This window comes from Leiobunum rupestre, chromosome 4, assembly GCF_980474605.1.
Source record: "Leiobunum rupestre chromosome 4, qqLeiRupe1.1.hap1, whole genome shotgun sequence".
Classification (NCBI taxonomy): domain Eukaryota; kingdom Metazoa; phylum Arthropoda; class Arachnida; order Opiliones; family Sclerosomatidae; genus Leiobunum; species Leiobunum rupestre.
Genome location: NC_143387.1, coordinates 21,795,293 through 21,819,939, shown reverse-complemented (window position 1 = coordinate 21,819,939; position 24,647 = coordinate 21,795,293). Strand labels below are relative to the sequence as shown.

At 36.6% G+C, this 24,647-nt stretch overlaps 3 protein-coding genes across 4 annotated transcripts; 2 read left to right on the top strand and 1 right to left on the bottom strand.

Annotated features, from left to right (window-relative positions):
- Positions 1-246: 246 nt before the first annotated feature.
- LOC149947084 (nose resistant to fluoxetine protein 6-like) lies at positions 247-13,903 on the bottom strand. The gene is made up of 17 exons (XM_090171444.1): positions 13,738-13,903; positions 13,050-13,200; positions 12,106-12,389; positions 9,240-9,484; positions 8,239-8,353; positions 5,811-5,898; positions 4,748-4,851; positions 4,504-4,674; positions 3,707-3,800; positions 3,545-3,634; positions 3,314-3,479; positions 3,095-3,174; positions 2,882-3,004; positions 2,703-2,823; positions 1,234-1,420; positions 1,028-1,170; positions 247-718 (listed from the first exon to the last, which is right to left on the bottom strand). The coding sequence occupies exons 1-17, from the start codon at positions 13,787-13,789 to the stop codon at positions 371-373; spliced, it is 2,562 nt and encodes an 853-aa protein (XP_090027570.1). The 5' UTR covers positions 13,790-13,903; the 3' UTR covers positions 247-370.
- A 2,197-nt stretch (positions 13,904-16,100) lies between these two features.
- On the top strand, positions 16,101-18,370 carry LOC149947083 (uncharacterized). The gene is made up of 4 exons (XM_090171894.1): positions 16,101-16,238; positions 16,675-16,911; positions 17,823-17,975; positions 18,125-18,370. Exons 1-4 carry the CDS (start codon positions 16,184-16,186, stop codon positions 18,289-18,291), a joined length of 612 nt encoding a protein of 203 aa, XP_090028020.1. The 5' UTR covers positions 16,101-16,183; the 3' UTR covers positions 18,292-18,370.
- Positions 18,371-19,227: 857 nt separating this feature from the next.
- On the top strand, positions 19,228-23,451 carry LOC149947082 (uncharacterized). 2 transcript variants are annotated; one of them, XM_090171893.1, is made up of 4 exons: positions 19,228-19,317; positions 20,755-20,862; positions 20,929-21,540; positions 23,210-23,451. In XM_090171893.1, the coding sequence occupies exons 1-4, from the start codon at positions 19,266-19,268 to the stop codon at positions 23,368-23,370; spliced, it is 933 nt and encodes a 310-aa protein (XP_090028019.1). In that variant the 5' UTR covers positions 19,228-19,265; the 3' UTR covers positions 23,371-23,451. The 2 variants fall into 2 exon arrangements, with proteins under 2 accessions (XP_090028019.1, XP_090028018.1); XM_090171892.1 differs by having other exon boundaries at positions 20,755-21,540.
- The last annotated feature ends 1,196 nt before the right edge of the window (positions 23,452-24,647 follow it).

Below are 24,647 nucleotides of genomic sequence, written 5' to 3'. Positions count from 1 at the left end.
GGTTGCAATTTTCGATTTCATTTGGGAAAAACTAAAAGACGTCAAATATCACTTGTGCCATTCCCCCGATAATGCAGAGCGTTTCTACAAATATTAATATTGTATAGGAAATGAGACGAGAATGGAAGCAATGAAAGTGCTGGAAAATTACTTGGAGATTTATTGAACAGACGTCTAAAATGTTCCGTTTCAGCTGCTTCCCATAAACCACGTTGACTCACCAAAGACACAGATACAAGTCAATAATACAAGTCTTTTAAAATTTATTTTCCCAAATAAAACATATGACTATGCTGTATCTACAACGTGAATTATTAACAACCATTTCAGAGCCGACAGATAATATTTTCGATTCCGCCTGGCACTCATTTTATAGTTGCGAGGTGGTCGATTCAGCCAGAGCGTTTGGCGTAGCAGATATAATATTAATTCCAACGACCCCCGGGTTAGCTATTGTTGAGGGATCGGGGACAGTGAAATGTTTCGAGAATATTCCGTTTCTCGAATACTTCAATATTAAAGGGGCAACCTTTTGTTTCTCAGGGTCGTCTTTACACTCGTGAACTGCAGCTGTTTTCTTGGTCACTCTTCTCGCTGTTACTTTCGCTCCTCTTCCCAGGAAGACGTTCTCGATGCCGGCGAAAGGCCACTCAAAGAAAAGCGATCCAATAAAAGACGCGCCTATCGTGAACACTGTATGTGATACGAAGAAATACGACTGGAGAAAAAAAAGGATTGTATTATAATTGAAGCTTTATCATGCGAGTCAGGATTTGTTCGTAAAACGGTTTCTTATCTAATAAATGACAATCGGTATGAAGAATTAATGTGGTACGATATTTAGTTTGAGAAAAAGGTGGAATCCCTTTAACAGCTAGACCACTGCCAATTTTTCCATAGAGTAAAATTGACTTCAGGGTGGTAAATTTCGGCTAATACGATGTTTAATTTTTAAGCAATTAATTAGTTGTATTTGTATAATTGAAATTGCGTTTTGGAGAAAAACGTCAAATATAGGTACACTTACAATAAAATAATGTCCAAAATAGTGAGTTTCTCGAAGAGATCCAATTCTGATCATCATTACGAGAGGATGCGTGAGGTACATTAGAAACGTTAATCTACTGAGCGGAACGAAGAACTTCCAGGAGAGAAAACTGTTCACAACACCTACAATTGAAAGGATTGTATAAGTACTCCGGTAAGTGGAGGAATATTTGAATCACTGCAAACCTCCAGCTCCATTTATGCATGCGAAAATAACCCAGGCTACGCTTAATGCCCAAGCAGTTCTATGGCACGATGCGTACAGCGCGGTAACTATTTCATTTGGTATGTGTCCGTTGTTCCAGTCATAAGCGCCGTACAGTACTGCTAAACTGCAGGTGGTAGCTGACAGCCATCCCAATGCAATGATCACCTATCACGAAGCATCACAAAATGAAAATAACTTTATCATAATTCAGTAACATAATTATTAGGTTGATAATTATCAAGGTCTCGTAAAGCTGGATATAACAAGAAACCTTCAACTATTATAAAACGGCAGGCTCCAGTCTGCGGATATTTGTATTTAAAATATCCTGTTAGTCTAAACCATATCCCTGCCCATTTGCCACCACCATTTAGCGATTTTCTTTACCTTTAGAAGGTATTTCGCCATTGGAATTCCTCCATCCATTCATTTTCTTTGTAATGATGAGTATTTATGATAACATGAGAGTTACGAGGGGAGGGGGAACCCAATTATTGGTGGGAGGGGGGTACATACACACGGCGAACTTTGTTTGAAGTCGCCAGCCGGAGAAACAGGATAACTTGACCATTGGTAATTTTCTTTTAAAATAATAGAAATAATAATCAGCTAGGCTAATACCCAAGGCACCACCATAGGCCTAAGTCATCAAGCGACTTTTAAAGCCATTAATTCAGGTGGCCGGGTTACAATGCGTAGGAGGGTGGTGATTTTTATTATTTTTAATTTTTATTCTTTTAAAATAATGGCGTATATTGTGCTACTTGGAGATACCAGTCCGAAGGGACCGAAATAACTATTAACTACACGATACCAAAGGTTCGCCAAAGCCCAAAGTACAAACTAAGTAAAGGCAATGAACATTTTGTAAGAGCAAATGTTGACTCGTTTAGAGCGTATTCAGAATCTTTCAAAGTAACGGACTCGATGTAAATTTACGTGGAACAGAAAAACTTCAACAAATCAACTCCTATGATCTCTATCAGATTGGGAATTAAAACAAAATAGAAGCGAGAAGAATCTTGATAGATAAAGTTAAAAATCCTATGGCACTATTGTTGTAGTGTACCCCGTTTTAGTGAAACATTCAGTAGAAGAATACTGTTTGTTTTTTTAACGATCGTGTTAAATACTTTCCATTGAAAGCTTTATCATAAACTGGCAGTTTTAGCAGATCCCCTTTTATATACTGCCACCACTGACAGGGTATGATAAAAAAATAATCGATCATAGTCTCTACCGACGAACTTAAAACTACAAAAGTATAACCCAGCTGAAGACTGACTCTTAATGCTCTTTTAAAAGGAACATGGTTGATGTTGCCTTATTACGAAACTGTCATTAGTGGTTTCTTTGCTGATGTGAATTTGTTTTCGGGTGGGAACAAATACATGGCTTGTGTCCCAATTGAGTGAGTCAAACCGTAAGATATATATGCAAAACTCACCGGTCTAAGTCGCAGTTTCTTTTGCTTGTAAACTAAATATCCAAGGGCAATGCCTACGCAGTACGGTCCTAAATGAGTGTATGGCTTCCAATGAATATCGAAACCCATTTGTTCAATAAATCTAAAGATAAGAGTCCATTGAAATTTTTTAAATAATTATTAATTTTCAAGATAAATACTTTGCGTCTGGTCCAACGTGTGTCATGGAAGGCGGGTATCCTTTATAGATGGTTATAATCGCTATTACCACGCCGGAAGATATCATTAAGAAAATGTTCATGAACATTCCCACAGTAGGCCACCTTCGATTTAGCAACAAAATAGGAAATGAAACTTTTATTGGTATTATTTAAAATTAATACCGATTTATATTAAAATGAACATGAAACTACCTTAGCAGTGGAATAAGAATCACAATAGCTATGACATATAATTGAAAGTCGCAGCTCAGGTACCAAGACGGCTGAAGGCACTAATGAAAAATGCGTATCATTAAGAAGTATATTAAAATAATAGTTTACAATTTAATAATTAAATTTCTGTTTTATCTCTCATTTATTTTAATTTACTTATTCGGGTTGCTTAAAGCCAAAACAATAGTGCATTCTTACAATTTCATTGAGGTTGAACCAATTGCTTATGAAGAATAGTGAACGCCACCAACTAAGCTCACATTTTTTCAGCTCCACTTCCACGACATCGTGCCACAAGGGACCAGAGCTCATTAAGGGCATCAGGAAAGCAAAAGCAATCACCAGACCAAAGGTTGGAGCTAGCCTATCAAAAGAATAATAAAACTGAAATCAATATCTTATTAAAATTTCACAAATCAAAAAAAATACCTCCAATATCGATGGAATAGATAGATTCCAACACTGAAACTCTTCTTTCCGTTGGCTTTTTTAAGTATTGAATAGCTCAAAGCCATGCCACTTTAAAGTAAGTACAAAATATTAACTACTAAATGAAACCGAAAATATATGAACTAATGAACTACAGCTTACCCCAACAGAAAGAAAGTGTCCACGTCTACCCAACCATTTAACACCGCCATGAATGAAATTTCTTCTGGTGCGTCTCTAAGATTTTTAATCCCACCTGAGTGATATGCAAAATAAGTTATGTTTGTTTCACTAGCAAGAATAGAAGTTTAAGGCAGAGGTTCATCATCATTTTCAAGGTTGAAATCATAATTTCAAGGTCAAAAACGTGACTTTTAAGTATATGCACAAATATTAGGCCAATTGCGAAAGGCATTTTTTATTTATACTTTTATTGGTGCTTACAATCACATGTGCCGAATTCGAAGGAAAAAAAAACGTTTTTTTTTTCAAAAAGCCCAACACTATAGTGGGTTTTAAATGGGTTTTTTCATTTTGATGGAGTTTTTATTTTAGTACATTATTTCCATATTTGTATTAGACGGTATGTTAAAGTAGTATACTGCAAAGCTGAACCAAATGACGGGTAGAAGTACCAAGTTATAAGTTTCAAGTTTACAAGCGAATTAACTTTGTGAAGTTTTTATCACATTCACATTACAATTCAGTCTAAAGTGATCATTGCACATTGAACAATTTAGTTTTTCATTTAAAAGTTGTTTTTTTTTCTGAGGTGGGTTTGAAAGAGGGTTTTTCGAGGTGGGTTGGTCATAAAAAACCCACTGGGTTTTTTGTTTTCATACCCTGCACATGTGCAGCCTTAAGTGGCTCTTTGCAGTTTTGTACAAATTTAAACTCAAATTTCAATATCTTTAATATGTGCTCTAATCCGAAATAAAAAGAATATTTATAACACTTACGGAAACCTGACAAGTGGAAATAACTATAAGTGTGACCCAGAAGAACCCAGGTCATGCTTATGAATCTCATCCCATGTAACGCTCCCATGTTTTTGTCTCCGCCGCTGGTGTTCAGGAGCTTCTTACCATTACTGTAGAGTGAAAACGCTATCGCCATTTGCATTGCTTTCCCTTTTCATTCATAAAAGTAAAATACATGAAAGATTCGAAGGGCAAAAATGCTATATTTGTACTATGTAAGTACCATTAGCTGACGGCGTTCCATCCGGATTCGTGAGGTAGAACGCTTTTATGACGTCAGTGGTCGTTCCGATAATTACTGCCAAAATTACGACTCCAAGAAGCGCTCTGAATTTAAAATAAACAATATGATATTTACAGTGGGGTAAATAACGGCGCCGCTGGCCCTGCACCACGATCTGCCACTGAACAATGTGTGGCCCCAATAGATACCAGTAAGAAAATTAGGCTTACGAATAGAAGGTGCTGTCGTTATTATTTCTGTGAGCTGTGAATGCTCGTGGGGAGAGCTAAAGTTCTAGGCCACCGACTGAAAAACTAGCTAAGATAATTGTACAACTGGTAGATTGACCAGACTAATTTGGATTAAATAGTTGCACAATTTAATAACATTTTGTTTTTGTTTTTGAGTCACACGATATAGTGTCGGCTAGAGCCTTAGACACCAACAATTTAATAACATTAAATTAAAAATACATTATCAATTAGTTCGGTGATCCGTGCCATCTAAAATCTGATTTAAAATTGATTATCGGAATTACATACCAAAAACAGAGAGGTCCAATTTTTATATTCAATATGGAGTTTAACGTTAGGTCTACAAAATGAACTACAAAAAATGGAGAAAACAAGTTGGTCAGTCGCCAGTTCGCGTAACATTTTTTTACAGGCGCCCAAAGCGAGTTTCCCGGGCGTGCTAGCATTATGCTAGCCAACTGTAGTGTATTCATTTCAAAATACAACGAACCACGTGAAGATAAATTAGGTATAAAATAGACATATTGTATCGCTTTCTCTTCCTGATTGTCTACTTCTTCAGTACGATTTATAGCCACTATTCATAACTCTTGGGGAAACTAAAGTTAATTAAATTTTAAATATAAATTAATTATCCCCATGCTACCTTTTCAGCATTATAGAACGACCTTAATAAAATAAAATTGATTTTTTGTTGTGAAACCCGTACGTTCATTGTCTTCGGGTGGAATATATAATAAGGTAAACCTAGTTTCAATTTAGAATAAAATATTTGACACATTTTAAGAGATCTATCGGACTATACTTACAAGCACGCGATTTGGTGCGTTTCCAATGTGTAAGCTCGCTTCGTTTCGCAGTGCTCCACCGAAACCTTCATTCCGAGGTGTTTCCATACTGAAATCATTTTATATTTACGTTTAAGATCGTTGTACTAACCGCGGTAGTTCTCCTTTTAAAAGTTCGAAATTTTATTTATTGACCAAGGAGCGAGTACTACTCTAAACTTGAAATCTTTTGGGTATTTTTATGATGCTAGATTTTTTCTTTAACGTTTAAATTTTAGTAATAAACGAATAATAATCACCTTAGGCCCAAGTCATCTAGTGACTTCGAATGCCATTAATTCAGCTAGTCTGGTTACAATGCGTAGAAGGGGATGGCAACCCTTCATACCTCACGAGCCAACATTTACAGCTACCTACATTTCCATTACCGTTAACCTCCACCAGTTTTTATAGAAGGGAAACCGAAGAACTAGGATAAAAGCCCTTTTACTTGCCGGATCAACGCAGAAATACTTTTTCCGAGTTTTCAAGCTTGGATCGAACTCAGCTCCTCTTGCTGCAGAGCGAAAGTGCTAACACTTCGCCACCCCACGAATTAGTGTCATTCTATAACATACTTTTTGAAAAACTTGAATTAACTTCGTATGTATTAACCGGCTTGTGCTTCAATTACGTCGAAAGAAGTACGTTTTAGGGAACCAATGAGATACTGGGCTGATTTATTTTGGGGGTGGGGGAAGGAGACAGGGAGCGACGCTAGATATCGTCCCAACATTTTCATTCTCCCGAAATAAATAAATTCATGCTCGTATAAAACATTTTTTTAAATTTTAGAGAAAACTTCATCACAAATGTGTAATATCATTTGGTATTATTTCTTAAACTTATCTGGTCACGTCCACCCAGTGGCAGCGCTGAGACTATTTTTGGTACGGTAGGCCCCAATTATTATTTTTTGGGGGCACGTTAGAAGGATTTTTGGGTTCCTTTTTTATTTCCTAAAGCTATTATGATTATTATTATTGATAAGTGGGGAGAAGGGTGAGAGATATGCCCATTCGTGCACTTCGAACAGTGGTCCATTGTGCAACCCCAGACCTTAAGACTTCAAAAGTTCAATATCCGGGCCGCGAAATTATCGCACCTATAAAGTACACGAGACGAAGTTTTTTTATAGACAAAGTCAACACAGAAACAAATAGCGGAAATTTCCGCCGGAAAAACGCAAGCATAAACACCAAGGCTTTCATAGAAGCCAGATTGCTAGTAAGACAATACATTCCGGAACCTGAGCCCGAGTGAGTCTTAGACCCATCAGTAAACCAGATGATTTCTCCTCTGGCTCCAAGGGTTTGTGATTAGACCACTCCGTGTGGCTTGGGAAATAAGTATTGAAAGGTTTACTAAAATGTAATTTAGTAGCCATAATAAAAAAACCCATTAAGATGACCGGCAAGTGACTGGAGATAACACGGTTAATCTTGGTGTGGCTATTATTCCAAATATTAGCCCTCCACAAGCCAGCCTTTGTAGGGTGCGCAGATCCCTCTGAACGGTCTTAATACGGACTCTAGGACACCAAACTAAAGCAACGTAAGACAGCAATGGTCTGATGATCATGGTGTACAGAAAGTTAGTAACTTTAGGGTTAAGTCCCCATGACCTGCTTACTGCACTTCTGGCTCTCCATAGTGACATCTTAGCCTTCTTAATTACAAAGTCAAGATGAGGCTTCCACGTTACCTTGGTGTTATTCTAGACAGCTAACTACTTCACCTCAGTGCTTTTGCTCAAGAAAAACCCAAATAAGGAGATATCATTAAAAGAAATTAGTATCCTTTTACGAGTAAAAGGAACAAGAACCATCTTATTATGAGCAAACATTTTCATTAACTTGACTGTGCTGGGAATATCAGAGATATTCTCACAGAAATTCCTCTACGAGTGCCTCTTTGCCTCGCGGATGGCCTTGTGGTAGGCAGTGAGGGTATGCTTGTAAGCAACCCAGTCACCCGACGTCTTAGCTTTGTAAAAAATCCTTTTAGTTTCTTTGCGAAGTCTACCAATTTCATGATTCCAGCAAGGAACTAACCTTGGCTGGTTGGTCAATAGCCGAATCCAGCACCGATGACAGCCTAGGCTTATCATCCTTCAGGTGGAGATTTAAATATTCCCTATAACCAGACCAATTTGTTCGCCTGGGATTGCGAAGTTCACTAACAAGATATAGTGTTTCATTCTAAAATTTTCAATTTCTACGCTCCTTCTAATAAATTTCAGTGGTATCTTAAAGAATTTCAATGTTACCTAAGAGAAGTTTTAGCAAAATGTTTTTTTTGGTTACCTTTCATATTGTCTCGGCCCCTTTTATATTTCTGCTTCCACCGTTAAAATTGAATCGATCTATGCTAAACATACTCGCTCGGCCCAACTAAATCCTAGTATTTACCTTCTTTCATGAAAATTTGAGCGTCCGATGGAAAACAGGAGTCAGGTACACAAACGCCCAAGCGAAGCCTCAAGTGGTAGAAAAAATGGGCACTCTCCGTTAATATTCCGAGTAGCTATAAACAAAGAAAGTTAAGTCCAAATTGCGGAATATTTTCAATGTACAACATAATTTGATTTTACATTTAATTAGGGCTGTGCGAGTACTCGAACGTCATCGAGTACTCGGTCTTTTTTGAGGTTGAGTACTCGAACTGGACCTCGGACAAGTAATTTTAGAATACTCGTCGATTACCGAATACCAAAAAATTGCATATTCGAGTACTCGATTACTCGAATAAGCTGATCTCTAAACTCGTCGAGTATTTGTTTTTCTATCCTCGTTGCTTCAAAGTTCAAAGAGGGGTTTTTTGGGAGGCAATAAACGGTACCTACAAAGTTGTGGAAACTGTGGCTCATTTTAATTAAAGGGATATTTTTTCAGAATTGAAAGTTACTTTATTTAATTTCATAATTAATTGAATAAAACCAGCTCCTAATCAAGTACCCGACTCGTTAAAAATACTACTCGAGGTTTTTTTTAGTTACTCTACTCGAATAAGAGAAAGTTTCCCCTTAATCAAGTTCTCCATTACTCGACTCGACTTCAATATTACTCTACTCGAATACTCTATTAAAAAAAATTATACTCGATACCCGACTCGATCGCCTAAAACTACTACTCACACAGCTCTACATTTTATAAATAAAATCTTACAGGAGCTAGGGGAATGAAATATTGGAAATGTTAAAATAAACCCAAACCGTAGGTCAGGTACTTAGAATCACTTGATTGATTGATCACGAATTTTACCTAGCTTCTCCCCTTCCGTACTCCGTGATAAAAGATCCGACCAATCACAATTTGTCATATTTATCACTCTATTTCTGGAGACTAGCGCGGGTAAATATTAAAATTATAACGATTCTTAGGCCTTTAACATTTTCGTCAAAAAAGCTTACCGTATCTTCGTCGCCTAGTTGGACGACAGACGTTCCTTTCTGCAACGATTTAGGCTGCGGAGGGAGTCCAGGTTGCATTAGGAGAGTGCAGTACTTTCCGTGAAACAGTTCCTTGGTCTCTCCAGCCAACGCGCCCCACGTCGATTTCTCGGTGGCCACGACGCTCAAACACTCGTCGTAATCACCGAAGTCCGTGATCGCGCCGTCGAAGATTCCGGCTTGTGGCCTTCCAGATGCATCTAACACTGAAAACATACACTATCCGTTATATCACCGCGATTTGATGAAACCTTTAGTTTCCAGGAAGCCTAATTTCCGTGAAATATCGATGGGTATATTTATTCATGGCCATTTTAATATGAAATAACTATTCCGTCCTACCTTCTGGGATTATATTCAAACTGACTCTCTTATGGTGACCAATAATAAGGAAACAAATGTTTTATAGGTAAAGTATAGGTGAAGTGAATTTAACGATATCGTAAGGATAAATTGCTTCTTTCGGCTACGGCAGACATTGAAACCGTGTTTCATTTTTCCATAAGTAACATAGTAGCTGTAGTCAGAGTGCTAGGTTGGGGCCGACCCAACCACCCATCCCCTCAAATAATAACATACTAACACTATGTATGAGTATAAGTGTCATACTTATATCTATTATGCTACTTATGATTTTACTAAATTAAACAGCCTTTATGTTAAAATGGGGAGAAAAAGTATCGAGAGTTAAGAAGATTAACTCGATTCAGCGGAGCGCGTAACGATATCTTGAAACCACAAACCACGGAAAAAATTCAAACAAAGGCGAGGGAAACATAATAGGCTAAACTGAAACACTTTCTCTTTCCACGAGAAATATTTTAACTAACGTGTTTAGTTACAGAAGACTGAGCTTTATATACCGCGATATTAACTGGGTTAAGAATAAAATATGTTTGCTATTTGAACCCTAAAATCTCCAAACAAAAAGAACTACAAAAGGATTTGATATTTCTTTGGGGTTTTTGTGAGGAAAGGACATCGCACTTCTTTTATGGGATTTGGCTTTCGACAGATTTTTTTTCAAATTGAAACATGTTGTTAAGCTTGATCAAAGGAGCAAAATTGTTCGTGGCCATTTTCCCCTAGCTCCTGTAGTTTGTCCAGTATCAGCGGTCAAAAGTGGATGAAACTTGTTAGTAAAGTATTTGTTAAAAGAAGTCACGGCCCATCGGTTAGCGCCCTTACGCTCGCGCGTCGCTAGTCCGGGCTCACTCTACTTCAATATTTATTATTTCTTTTCTCGAAAATTTTCATTCGATGAAATTTCGTAGGTCGAACTATTTATTATTCAATATTTTATGAGCATATAATAATATAAAACATAACATAACATATAAGAAATCAGAAAATATAAATGATTAACGGTTTCGTTGAGTCCCACATTCAACACTATCTAATACCATACGAAAGAAACAGTCACACAGTCGGTTAAAGTCACGGTCACACGACAGTTAAAACTCAATATTTAATTATTTATTTACTGAGTTCGTTCATCATACCGTTGCCCACGTTTAATAACCCCCAATCTTGACAAGAAATCTTTATTGATAGTGAGCCCGGACTAGCGACGTGCGAACGTAGAACGCTAACTGATGGGCCGTGACTTCTTTTAACAAATAGACTACACTAAGTTTCGTCCACTTCTGACCGTTGATACTGGACAAACTACAGGAGCTAGCGAAAAATGGCAATGGACAATTTCCCTCCTTTGATCAAGCTTAACAACATGGTTCTATTTGAAAAAAATCGGTCGAAAGCCAAATCCCATAGAAGAAGTGTGATGTCCTTTCTTTTTACATTTCCAAAAAATTTAAATCGGCAGGAAGGTACTGACTATTGCGTATTGTAAGTTCGCTAGGGCTCTTACCTGGTCCTTAAAATAACCCTGTTTCTTCAGAGGACCCGAACCGCCCCCGAAAACATCACGTGCTTATTTTTAATAAGTTCTGGGAAAACTTAAAATATTTTATAATTCTTTTTAAAAGGAATAAAAATTAAATCTAAAAATCGCCTGCTAACACGCGTTACAACTTGTTTTTAACGTAACTAGTGCCAATTAACCTCAGCTTTTGTTAAACCTGGTGGCGGAAATGTGAATCCACTATAAATATCTAAGTTCATAACCCTTTAAAATGGTCAAGTTAATATTAAGCCGGCGTTTTGTATAGTTTATGCCTAATTCTCTTTTTGTATTACATTGGTAAACCCAATTGGTTCACATTTTGAAACCATATGTTATATTTTACCTAATTTTTACCGGGAGAAGTTCCATTCTCCCCTTATAATTTTTAAGATTTCGGTTTTGGGGGCTAACACGATGTTCTTAAAAACCATTCAAGTATTGTTGGTTAAAACTAAGTGGCAGAATCGACTTCAACACTGAAGCTCATACTTCAATCGTAGTATAATAATACTGTTAGTCCCTCCTAAGGAAAAGAAAATGTCGCCTTTATAAAAACCATATCATATACACTCTTTATAGAAACGTTTACTGGGCGCTGCTATTATCGTACAGGCAACCGACGAGCAAGCGCTCTACCGCAGAAATTTCATCCCCCAAAACCGGTTTTTTCATCACCCTCCCCGTAGACTGTAAGGACGTAATGGCGGTCGATTGGGGAGGCGCGTTTAAGAGTCTATAAAGTACGGTTTTTCACGATTTTCGGCTAATATCGAAAAAATCGTACACAATCGTACGTTCGGGGCATGGTTCCAGCTGAGCTAACGAAAATTCATTTGAAATTATTATACCACCTAAATATAGTCTAAATTATAGGCGTGACAATTATCGTAGATATTTTGCTTACGCTATTTGATGACTTACATTTTAATGCCCACCCTTTAAGCTGTCGGAGTCCAAATATGACTTTGATAAAATCAGCAGCGCACTGAGCAGTGAAATTGGCTCGAGAAGAACTCATCTTCATCAATTGAGGCATCGACTGTTTTAGGACATTATCGATGAGATTCCTCGTGCTGTGCTCGAACTTCTTCCATTTGGCCTCTGGACTTAACGTGTCTTCGTCATTGTCGTCTGCGGCGGGTGTTGAGGACGGCGTCATTCTCTCCAAGAAAAGAGTCTTTTTCGTTGCCATTTTTGATATCATCCTATAAATGGTTGGCTGGGTAATTAACTGCTTACCAAATAAAACCTTAACTTTATTTAAATTAACCCAGTGAAGGTCTGGTCATTATACAAAAAAGTGGTTACATTATATCGCCTATTGAAATACTCTGATAACAATCCAGAGCCACACGAACTCTAAAGACAATTTAAATATAACTAATCAATATTCTACGTCTAAACCGCCGAGCAAAAGCACTGCCAGGAACCTGGGGCTCTTCCCAAACGTACTGAACTACATTGTACGTTTATTTAGACAAGACGTTTTCCAGAATATCTTTCTTAAGACAGCTTTCGCCCCGCACTCTTTGCTTCCGGAACGAAAGCACCACGTTATAATGCCCCAAAAGAATATAAGAATTAATTTTTGGGTTCTAATTAAGAATTTATACTATATACGTTTCTTACGCTAGACCATTGTGACCAAGTTTGTCAAAGCATGTAAAGGGCAATAAAACGTCACCCGCGTATGTTTTAGTAAATTTGAAGAGAACCAATAACATAATGTAATTTACATTTAAGGAGAGAGGAATTCTTGTAGACCCTGGATTAATTAAAACTCTAAGAACCGTCTCAACATAGTCATTATTCCTAAATACATTGTTTCTAAGACTTGACTGACATCGTGGAATAAAATAAATTACCAAGATGGTGTTGTAATGATTGGCTTTTTAGTCGTTTTTTGAAGAATGTCAGATTTTTTCGAGGTGGCAGAAGAAACGGTTTTTGTAAATTTTTCCTCCAGTATTGATGGCCTCGTAGTGTCTGTCGCCATAGTGGTTAATGGTTCTTCGCCTATGATTAAATTTATAAGAAAAACATAATTTAATTTTACAGTTATCATATGGACAGATTATTAAAATACGACCATCTTGAAACCAAATTAATTATCAATAACTTTGATTGAAAGTCTGAACATAACAAACAAAACAAATCGAAAATCTCTCAAATATTTTGTGAATTATCTTTTTCTTTTACTCAAAACTGTGCCTTACGTTTTGGGGAAACTTAGAAAATTTTCAAACTTAACATTTTCGTAAACGCCGAATTGAAGGCCACCTTTCAGAATTTTATTAATTTTACTGAACTAAGTAAGAAGATAATCCACTGTTTAGTAAACTAAAATATTTTATGTGATTAAAGACTACTAGTTTCGCTCCCGAACGGGTTGCAAAACTAGTAGTCTTTAATCAAATAAAAAAAATTATTATACAAAAAAGTGGATTATTTTCTTACCAAGTTCTTATGTATACTAATTAATTTTACAGAAATAAACTTTAGTTGTAAACTCATTTTAGAACAATGGTAATATTTGGAAAAGTTGAAATTTACCAGTATACGCGCTATCGCTAGCGAGAAAATCAGGCGGCAAGGCGCTTGTCATGTCTTTAGAAGAACCATCTTGTACAAGTCGTGTGGGAACTTCACTGGAATCTAGACCACCTTGGTCAAACGACAGAGCTGACGAACAGAACTCGTAAATTACCAAACAAAATAACAATAAGCGGCAGGTAGGAAATTCCATTATTTGTTGATATTTAATTTCTTCGTTGGAAGTAGATCCTACACACGCAAGTCACTACGCTTAATAAAAACTAACTATAAAACCATCCGGTAGCCAAACATTTCTTTGTATCTAAACGACCAATCTTTCAATGTTTCAAAGCGCACTTCATAAGAAAACACCGAATTTCTTCCACGACGTTACACTAAACACATAATAAAAATACCGCGCTCTTCGAGGGCTTTCGATGATTTGCGGATAACGATGATTTCATGAAGTAGTCGAAAACCCGCGGAAAATCTAAATTAGGATGTACCCTCCAATTAATTATTCCCTCTCTTCTCGAATTTAGAAAATAAACTAGTTCGAGGTAATTCTTCCTTGTTCGCGAGGCGTATATTTTATTAACAGGGAAACGAAAATGGCCGACATATATCTCACTGGGAGATGAACTCTGTTAACTTTCCTTCGCTAGCATTAACATTTTAGTGGTATACTTTGGGCGATCTTCCTTCAAATGTCTTCGATAAACAGGGATCCCCCGCTAAGCGTTTTATTTTTCGTGTCGTTTGATAAAGAAGGTAAATATTTCCCGCGCTCCGAAACCGTAACACATCGGAAAAATTCCCCTTCTTGGCGTTCGTTCCATTTCGTTAGAGAATATGAATAAGGTTGTTACTGGGAACTAACGAGCGTTAAAGCTCGCTTATTATGATGTATAGAAGGCGTAGAATAGGCCTTTTCAAATAAAAAGCGAGGGTGGATTTAGTTTAAGACATTTGCGTAACAAAATCTATTTACAGCTTGTGTAACAGGGTCTTTTAAATATGCGCGCTTGTAGTCGAAATGTGACCTGATAAATATGCGTTGAACTACATATTTCACGTTTATTTTAGGGGTTAATAAAAATGAAAAAGGGGTCTTAGAAAATATAAAATTTGGGTAAAGTCTTTTAAGAGGATTAATAAATAAATGTGACAACGGCATTTTTTTCTTTATTTTATTACCGTATATTTAATTTTCGATACTTACAGTATTTCCTACTTTTATCCAAAATCCCTTCGTATTACCAAATACTTTTCTTTTCCACAGCCAAAAATCTTTCATTGATCCGCCAATCTCATTATAAAATTCAATATTCACAAAAAAAAGGAAAAATAAAGTGAAGAAATGACAAAGATAAGCTTTTAAAAATATCCCGTGAGGAGTTCGAAACAAAAAATTTGCTGAATTGGAGAGAATCCTGATAAGAAGTCTGACGTGCTTTCATAACACTTTCTCTAATCATGTGGACTGGATAAATGGCTGCCAGGGTATTTATTTAAATAGAAATCATAACTATTAATAAAATGATATTTTTGACCAGTATTGTAACATGCCGCAGTTAGAAACACTGACTCATTCAACTCTAGCTAATACTTACTTAATATATAGAAAGGGGTTGGTAAGTAATTGGAAAACTTTAAAAATTTGCGCCGTAGTAATTCAACGATACGGTATATCAAAAGCTGGAAATGGTATCGAACTCTTGAAAGTTTCCATGCAGCGCAAATGGAAAATTTCTGTTGAGTTAGAGACAACTCAGCGTGCAGTTTGTTAATAATCCAAATTCGAACTTAATCGGAATTTAATTTTATGCCCTCCAATAAAACACTCTTTGCTACGCGAATAAAAACGTCCACGTGTCCGTTGGGTACTATATTTTAATAGAAAACTCTTTTTACATTGTTTTAATACACGTACTGGCGCTTTCTCTTACTCTGATTTAAACCAATGTTAAGAAATTGAATTCCAAGCTGTCTACTCCAGACCTTTTACAAAAAGCGAAATGTTTTCGAACCCTGTAAAGTGGTAGAAGGCCATAAACAAGATTCTTTAGAGGTTCTTTAAAATATTGTTCTACGAATTGTTGCTCCTACATCTAAATAACAGCTCGCTCAAGGCTCTTACATTCTGGGACCCTTTATTGCCTGGCTTGATTCCAGTGGGAAATAAGAAATCTGTCGTACGATAAGAGCGCTCATGTCAACATATTTACCCAGTTCTTCTTAATACATGTACGAAACAATTACAATGATTGATTGGGTTAAGTTGCAATCGCTGTTTATTACACACTGCTAATCCTCGTTCGAGTATCTTATCTCTGGAGGAAAAAAATAACGGATATTGAAGCTTTTGACGAAATTTCAAGTGTAATTTCAATTACAAACAGCATTTTCTTCTTTGGTTGCATTTCTCAACTTCCGTGGAAAATATTCAGTTCAAATAAGAATTATGTTTATCAAAATAATCTGCGTAATTGGTTTGATACTCCTGGATATGTCTCTAGGTAAGAAACGTATCTAACTTGAGAAATAAGTAAAATAAGTTTTTTTCTCAAAAACGCGAAATTTTTTGTAATTGTTGCAATAAAATGAAATATAATGCTCACCAAATATCTTTTTCGTTTGAGTTAAACCGTGAAGGTAACGATTATATAAGGCCATATGCCCCCGTACCAAATTTGTTTGTGTTCAGGAGGATCCGGACATGATCATGAAAATGAATCACTGAAAAATTACCATGTTTATATATTTAATTAAATTCCTTTTTATGCCTCCACAGAAAAAAATCTATCGACACAGCGACAGAGCTCGCGGTTTTCATAGCTCAAGTGATTTTCGGAAACCTAGCTTTATATCCATGGAATAATAATCCCATATGCTAGCTGGGTATAAGCTCAGCTGATTATTAGCCTAACTGATTACTTACTTTCAATATTCCAGGGGAATCGCTAAATATTGGTCAATACAGCTCTGTGGGGGGTGACAGAGATTTGGATTTCAAATGTCCAACGGTGATGGGATATTTTCCACACGACAAACTGTGCCACGCTTATTACATTTGCTACCAGCAATTAGCCAACCTCAATCTTTGTCCGCCAAACGAACTGTTTGATGACGAAATTCTAAAATGCGTCGAGGAAAGTGTCGTCGATTGTGGAACTCGAATGCGACCTCCAAGTAAAAAGTCTAGTTATTTCTTATATACAGTATCGGTATACCATAAGTAACATAATTAAGGTACTACATGTTCATGCTAAGATTATCACCGAACCTTTTTTTATCAACTTTAACCAAACGGGTGAATATATTATCCTGCTTGGTAGTAGTATATTTCGCCTTTTGTCTATTTCGCATTAACAATGAAAATCGGGTTGGTTATAATTTTGGGCTAATTTTAATACTTTTGGGTATTACTCTAAACTTTGGTCTGAAGTAACGCCGACTACCGATTGAGTTTAATAATATTGAATGAGTGAAAGCTGTCTGCTCAATCAAAATTATCTCGGTACAAGATTTGAAAGCATTTCTTTTTTCTAAAACTGATATCGTTAAATACTTCGTACGCTTTGCATACAGGGTGTTCCCTAAATTGTGGTAGGACCGAGCGTCTACGGATTCTACAGATTATTTTAAGACGAACATGTTCTATGGCATTTTCCCGATTCAGGCCACCATTTTGAAGTTACGAAACGATTGAAGTTTGGATGACACCTTAATTTGACATTACAATTTAATACCTTAACGTAAATTAGCTGTTTCATTAAAATGTAATGTTAAATTAAGGGGTCGTCCATACATCAATTGTTTCGTAACTTCGAAATGGTGGCCTAAATCGAAAAAATGCCATAGAACATGTTCGTCTTAAAATAATCAGTAGAACCCGTAGACTCTCGATCCTACCACCATTTAGCGAACACCCTGTATAATCCCTAGACGTGGTCTCTAACAAAACGCATCATTGTTAATATATTTCAAGCAGGTTGCGTTAGTCAAGAACTCACAGTTACGAATATTTTATAACTTCAGTGAACTAGAAAAATCTTTTGAGTCTGTCACTTTTTACTAAAGCTGGCGGTATTTTTCCCTAGGCGAAGTTACAACTACGCTTAAACCTGTTCAAAACGCAACTAAAACCACTGAAAAGGAAAATATTATCACCACTATCCAATGGATAACTACTGAGAAACCAAACACTAGGCCACCACCAACAAAGACTTCCGAGCCACCTAGAACCACAACAGGTAAATAATCTAAATTTCCATCGTAAAGTAAATGGATAGCTATTTGAAATAGGTAGTAGAAAATTAGTGTGCGCAAGTCTGTACCCCTAGAGATTACTGTGATGAATTTCCACAAAATTAGTTGTGTTGATAAAATTTATATTTAATAGCTGATCCATGGGAACCTGAAGAATTAGAATGTCCGGAACCGGATGGTCTTTTTCCTCATCCAACCAACATCCACAAGTACATTCACTGCCAAGGAGGATATCCTCACGAGATGAAGTGTCCTCACAATTTGAAATTCGATAGAGAACTGCGTGTTTGCGATTGGTAAATTATCGACCTCTACTGCAAACAATTATAATATTATAAATTACTTTGTCGGTGGGAAATAAAACGTGTAAGATTTCTTATTTCTGAATTTATTTAATATTTACAAGCCACTTCATATAAAATAAAATATACGCTTCAAATTGCATTATAGTTAAAAGCACACATAATAAAATACATATAGTTTTATATTGATAAGAAATAAATTATAGACAATATTTCAAGTTCAAGAGAATACGTGAAAATTAAGTAATTCAACAAACACAAGGATACAAAAAATGCTGAAGGACATCTTAAGTTAACCCAGAAGCCAGGAAGCAAATTGCTCAAATAATCTTACTTTTTATTTATACCTAATTCAATATATTTCCAGGTAATGGCCGACTAGCGGGCGGCCAAAAAGAGGGGTCGAAAAGACAGCGAAAAAGAGTGTATAGAGTCGTGGATTTTAGGCCGCGATTCTACAAATGGGAGTACTAATGGCGAATATACAAAATCGGTACCAAAACCTAATTTTTAACTATTGATACACTTTTAGTTTCAAAATGTCTTAGTAGTTCTAAGTTCAAAAAATGATCTTGCTGAAGTCAACGATTTAGTGCCGACAACAACAGTGGAACCAACAGTGACGAATATCTTTTTATGGACTTCGCTTCTTAGTGGCTCGTATCTTTTTCTGGCTTACGTCAATTAAGGTTCAAGAAAAAAAAATTACTATGAGAACGAAAGAAATTTGGCGTAAATAAAGATCATGTGACAACAATGACATATTTTTGGCACTATGACATACTAAGCGCAATGCTTTGAAAAGAAATGTCGAAAGAAGTCATATAAAAATAAATTTATTTCATAAGCTGCAATAATACTTGTCGGTACTCTTATCGGAAAGATATAGGGTCTATATATACGTAAATTAAACCATTATCTCGTTCATTCGCAGGATATTTCAAGAAACTATTGTTCATTGACCGATCCAAAATGGCAAATTCTAACGCAGTTATATGGGCTTTTGTGTTAACAGCACTAACAAGTAAGACTTTTTCTAATTATTCATAACTTTTAGCAAAAGTGTCATAATTCCCAAAAGTGTGTCAATGTAATCGTTTTTGAAATGAATGTTACACGCGAAATAAAAGTTGCGATGGGAGGAGAGAGGGTATTCATTGGGGAGGGAATGAGTTCAAAAGCCGGAACAGGGACGCCTGGTGAGAGCTTCGAGATCTAAAGAAGCAGTGGAGAAGGCTACGGTAACGATACCGACATCTATCTACGTTTTAATTCCAAATACGAAAGAACAAACCAGAAAAAGGGTGCATCGTCCATCCTAGCCTAGCCTTCTATGTGGTCTATCTCGGTAGCAGCATTCAGTAAATTTTTAGCATTGGGAAGTTGAGGAACTGGCATACTTTTGGTCACTAGGTCATTTTTGCTTTTAGTAACTCTAACAGATTTAGATTTATGGTTTCCGAAGCACAGTAACGTGAAATGTCTCATCGAAATAAATATTTATACCATGGGAACTTATTAGCGCTTATAAATTAATAGTTTGTACATAATTGCCTTGACTTAAAAGAAGGTTTTTTAATTAAATAACACGGTTTAATAATACTGACCTGCTTCTCGGCATTTTCAATGGTCTGAAATCACGAAAGTTAGGCAGCACACGAAAATTTTATCAAGTTCCAATCGAGTTAGGGAAATCCTCAACCCCAAATAACGAAAAAACTTTAACAAATATAGAAACATTTTATTATTGAAATTTATAAATTCATAAGGATAGAAGATCAATTTTATTTCCGTAATTATGCCCAACAATGTTCTTACGTCCTCAAAAATTATAATGTTAATATCGAATGGGTTTTTGTTCACGAAATATATGTTATTCTTGGTATGAGAGTGGTCATGTGCAGTAGATTCAAATAGATCACAGTAAAAATTCAAATACATTTTAACCTTAACAAACCTAATTAAATTTGGGTTAAAAGGAGCCACCTATGGACTGCATTGTAAAGGATTATATAATTATAAGTCCATTATGAAAAGGTATAATAAAGCTAAACCCTACAAATTTGAAGAAATTGCGTATATACTAATCTCCACGACTCTCCCCCTATTCGGCTTTCCGTTGCTACGCAACTCGTTTTGAAATTTTTAATATTTAGGCTTAGTTTCTCTATTCGGTGTTAAAGTCGCAAGCCAGATTTCCCGCACGGTACTGACGAGTCCCAAATAGGACGAAACCGGTCTCCCGTTGGAATTTCTGGCTATTTAATTTAATTTAATTTAGTTTTTCACTCGAAGATCTATTTGGTCCGAGTTTCGCGTCTTTTTGTTCGCTCGAAGACCTATCGGTACGAGCTATTAGTAAGTTTTTAAATTTCTTCAAATTTGTAGGGTTTAGCTTTATTATACCTTTTCATAATGGACTTTTCTACTTATTCGCTAATAATTAAATTTGAACTTTTAGGTGAGCTAAGAGCCGCACCAGCAACAGCGACTGATTCGGAATATCTTTCAACGTTGGAAACAAATTCCAATAAACCTCTCAGCACATTGATTACTCAATCAACTGGTGGTAATATTGTTTCTACATCAACCAATTTGCCTATGACCCAAGACGATCGTACTTCATCGGTTTCAGACGCGGAGACTTTAAATCCAGAAAATGCGACGTCTCCAGAGCTTGCCACTTCTCTTGATCCCACAGATACTAACACGACTCTCGATCACGTAACCAAGACAGATAAACCCACAGCAGGTCCTTCAAGCAGCTCTTCGAATCCGAGTTCGAAGCCGACACCAGGTCCTTCAAGCAGCTCTTCGAAACCGAGTTCGAAGCCGACATCAGGTCCTTCAAGCAGCTCTTCAAAACCGAGTTCGAAGCCGACACCAGGTCCTTCAAGCAGCTCTTCGAATCCGAGTTCGAAGCCGACACCAGGTCCTTCAAGCAGCTCTTCGAATCCGAGTTCGAAGCCGACACCAGGTCCTTCAAGCAGCTCTTCGAATCCGAGTTCGAAGCCGACACCAGGTCCTTCAAGCAGCTCTTCCAAACCGAGTTCGAAGCCGACACCAGGTCCTTCAAGCAGCTCTTCGAATCCGAGTTCGAAGCCGACACCAGGTCCTTCAAGCAGCTCTTCCAAACCGAGTTCGAAGCCGACACCAGGTCCTTCAAGCAGCTCTTCCAAACCGAGTTCAAAGCCGACACCAGGTCCTTCAAGCAGCTCTTCAAAACCGAGTTCGAAGCCAACACCAGGTGAGAAACACGATTATACATTCAGAGTGCCCTATATATGAGCTGTCCATTGCAATTTATAGTGAAATTCTTCACCAATTATTGCATGGCGGTCGCTATTCAGCAGACATCTTTTACGCTCGGGCTTACGTTGAATTCCAACGTTAAGATAATTATATCAAAAGTCAAATTTTTTTCCCGGCAGATTTCCGAGTAAAGCCAGAGTTCCTACACAGTACTGATGAGCCCCAAAAGGGCGAAACCAGTCTACTGTTGGAATCTCTGGCTAAAATTTTAACTTTTGAGAAACAAGATTACCAATTGGTTTGAGGCCCTCTACGTATTGAATAAATAAATACATGTTAACAAATTAGAATTGAACATTTTGAATCGCTGATTATCTAGTGGCTTCTGTCTTAGGAGTAAGCGGGTGAGATTTTACGCCTACGACACCGATTTCTAGGGGCCCCATTTTTCCCACTCAAGCGGGAATAAAACGTAAAATTGTAACATGTGTTAGCTTTTGAGGAGGGTACATTGTTGATTAAATTTTAAAACGATTTTTTTTTCGAAAATAGTGGCGCTTTCCCTTCAAAAGGCTAGACCTCCCATTCTTGCAAATGCGAAGAGTTTGTATCCGACAGGCACCACTAAATAAAGACACGCAATTGGGGGGCCAATAGGGATTTTTCTTTTAGTTTTCTGATTTCGTTTTATAAAATGATCACCGTGAAATCATAGTGATTTCATAGTAGCGTGGGTAAATTGGTATTTTTCTACAAAATTATTTAAAAATTTACCATTTCAGTTTGCTTATAGTTGTTTTCCCATCTATGACAGGATTAAAAACCTCTTGGAAAACGCGTGCTAATATTATAACTTAACATGCTTAAGAACGGCTTATTAGTAAAATATTACACATTAAATGAAAAAGTGCTTCCAGCCGATTCTCAGATAACAGTTACGGTAGATCACGTATCGGCTTAACTGTATTTAAGCTCAGATTTTACCAGATCAGTTGATATGGGTTCAAATGCCAACCAAATCGTTTAAACTCGAAACTAATCTGAACGCATCGTAAGCCGACATATTTCCAAAATAATATATATGCATTACAAGTATACGTCAGATAACTCTTCAGCTAACTGAATCTGATGATATCTATTATAGCAGATCAGTTCAGATCGGTTACTTGAGATAATGTATCAGACTAATCTGAATTCCTTCAGATATCTGAAAATTATGACTTGCATAACCTCTTCAGTTGGAAACTCTTAAATTAAGATTGGTATCTATTTAAAACAACGAAATTCTAAACTAGTACCCGAAAAAATTTATTTCGAAATAGCCACAGTACTATTGTCTGTCAATAATCGCGCAATCTTTAATAACAGGATGCAAGCTGTTAACGCAATGATAACCAGAGAGTTTATGATCACGGATAAACACGGATTTCATAATATGATAAAAAACATTTGTAAGAGATATCTTTATCAGTCCAGTAAATTAAACCTCGTTAGGTTAGATTAAGGCTCAAATCATAAATATGGCAATCGAATTTTTTAAAGAATTCCTCGCGGGTAAGTTAGTCTAGAAGTATATTTTTGTTCATCTGAATTAGTGCAAATCGTTGGTATGGTGCAATACAGTAAGAGGTGTTTTTTATCGAGACCGATTCTTTACATTTCAGAACCGGATGAAATCGAATGTCCAGAGCCCGAAGGTCTATTCCCTCATCCAACGGACGAACACAAATACCTGTACTGTCAGGTCGGTTACCCTTACATCAAGGATTGCCCTCATAACCTGGTTTTCGATCCAGAGCTTAGAGTTTGCAATTACAAACAATGAGATTGTTTTATACAATAACAAATTTTATGTACATATTTTTTTAATATTTATAGGAATTAAACTATTGTTTGATAAATCAAACACCTGAGATTATTTTTTTTTATGTTAATACATTTTCAAATGCTAACGAATCGCGTTATATATGACCTGACGCCTCGTGAAAAAAAAAGCAATTCGCCCGCATTTTTTTAGGTCCGCTGGTCCATAACCTAAATATAATAGGTTAAAAAAATAAAAAAGAGCTGGTCACCATAAGGGATTACAATGCTCGGTCTAGTGGTCATTAGCCTTCGTCCAGGGTGTTTGTTCCCCACTTAGCACTAAAACGTAGTGACGAGTAGGGTAGGAAATAAAAGAAACCAGAAATACGTAGAGGGGTATTGGGGTGGAAAAGGATTTTCGTTTGGAGGGAAATGGAAAAAGGTAGAAAGGTGGCATTAAACGTCGCTCAATTACTTGGGCCTAAGGTGGTGAATTTGGTATCAGCCTAGCTAATTATAATTTTTAAGAATACCGTGGTAATCGTCTTCGAATAACGTGAAATTATAATATTAAAAATTATGCAGACCCTTAGGTGAATATATTTCATTATTTAGTGGAATGTATTGGAGATAAGCAAAAGATTTTATATATTTTGTTGAACTATAAAAATTTCAAATAAGGAATTGTTAGAATTTACTAATCTATTTGATTATTGTCATGTTCGGGAAGTGAATTTAAAAAAAAACTATAATCGCTAGATCAAATTTGGCAAAGAGAAAGTTGTAGAGCGGAAAAAAGTACTAATATCGTTATTAGTTCAATGAAAAAAGTACAATCGTTCACTGAAAAGCATGACTTGAAAAATTGACAAGTTGGACAAGCCAAAATACACATTTAATTATACTGTATGGGCTTGCATTCTTTTACTAAGAATATAACAGGGTAGGGTGGCTCAACCCATAGTTTAGACAATTATGGATAGGGTAAAGAAGTCTAACCAATGTGTGCGAGATTTTTTCAGAACGGCATCCAAATAGGAGACCATTGGTAAGCGCAGTAAGGCGAGCGGTCAATGATTTTGAGCGTTATGGTAATGTACAACCTAGGTTTCATGGTTTGGGTCAACGTTATTTTGACTTTGAGAACACTGTACTTGCATTTTTTTTATACCTCCACCGTAGCTGTTCCGCTGAAAGTGATGATTTGGGTTGTAGCAAATCTCATATTGAGAAAATATTACGCAAAAATCAGTACGACACCTATAGAACTACGCTGCACCAAGGCTTAGGAGATTG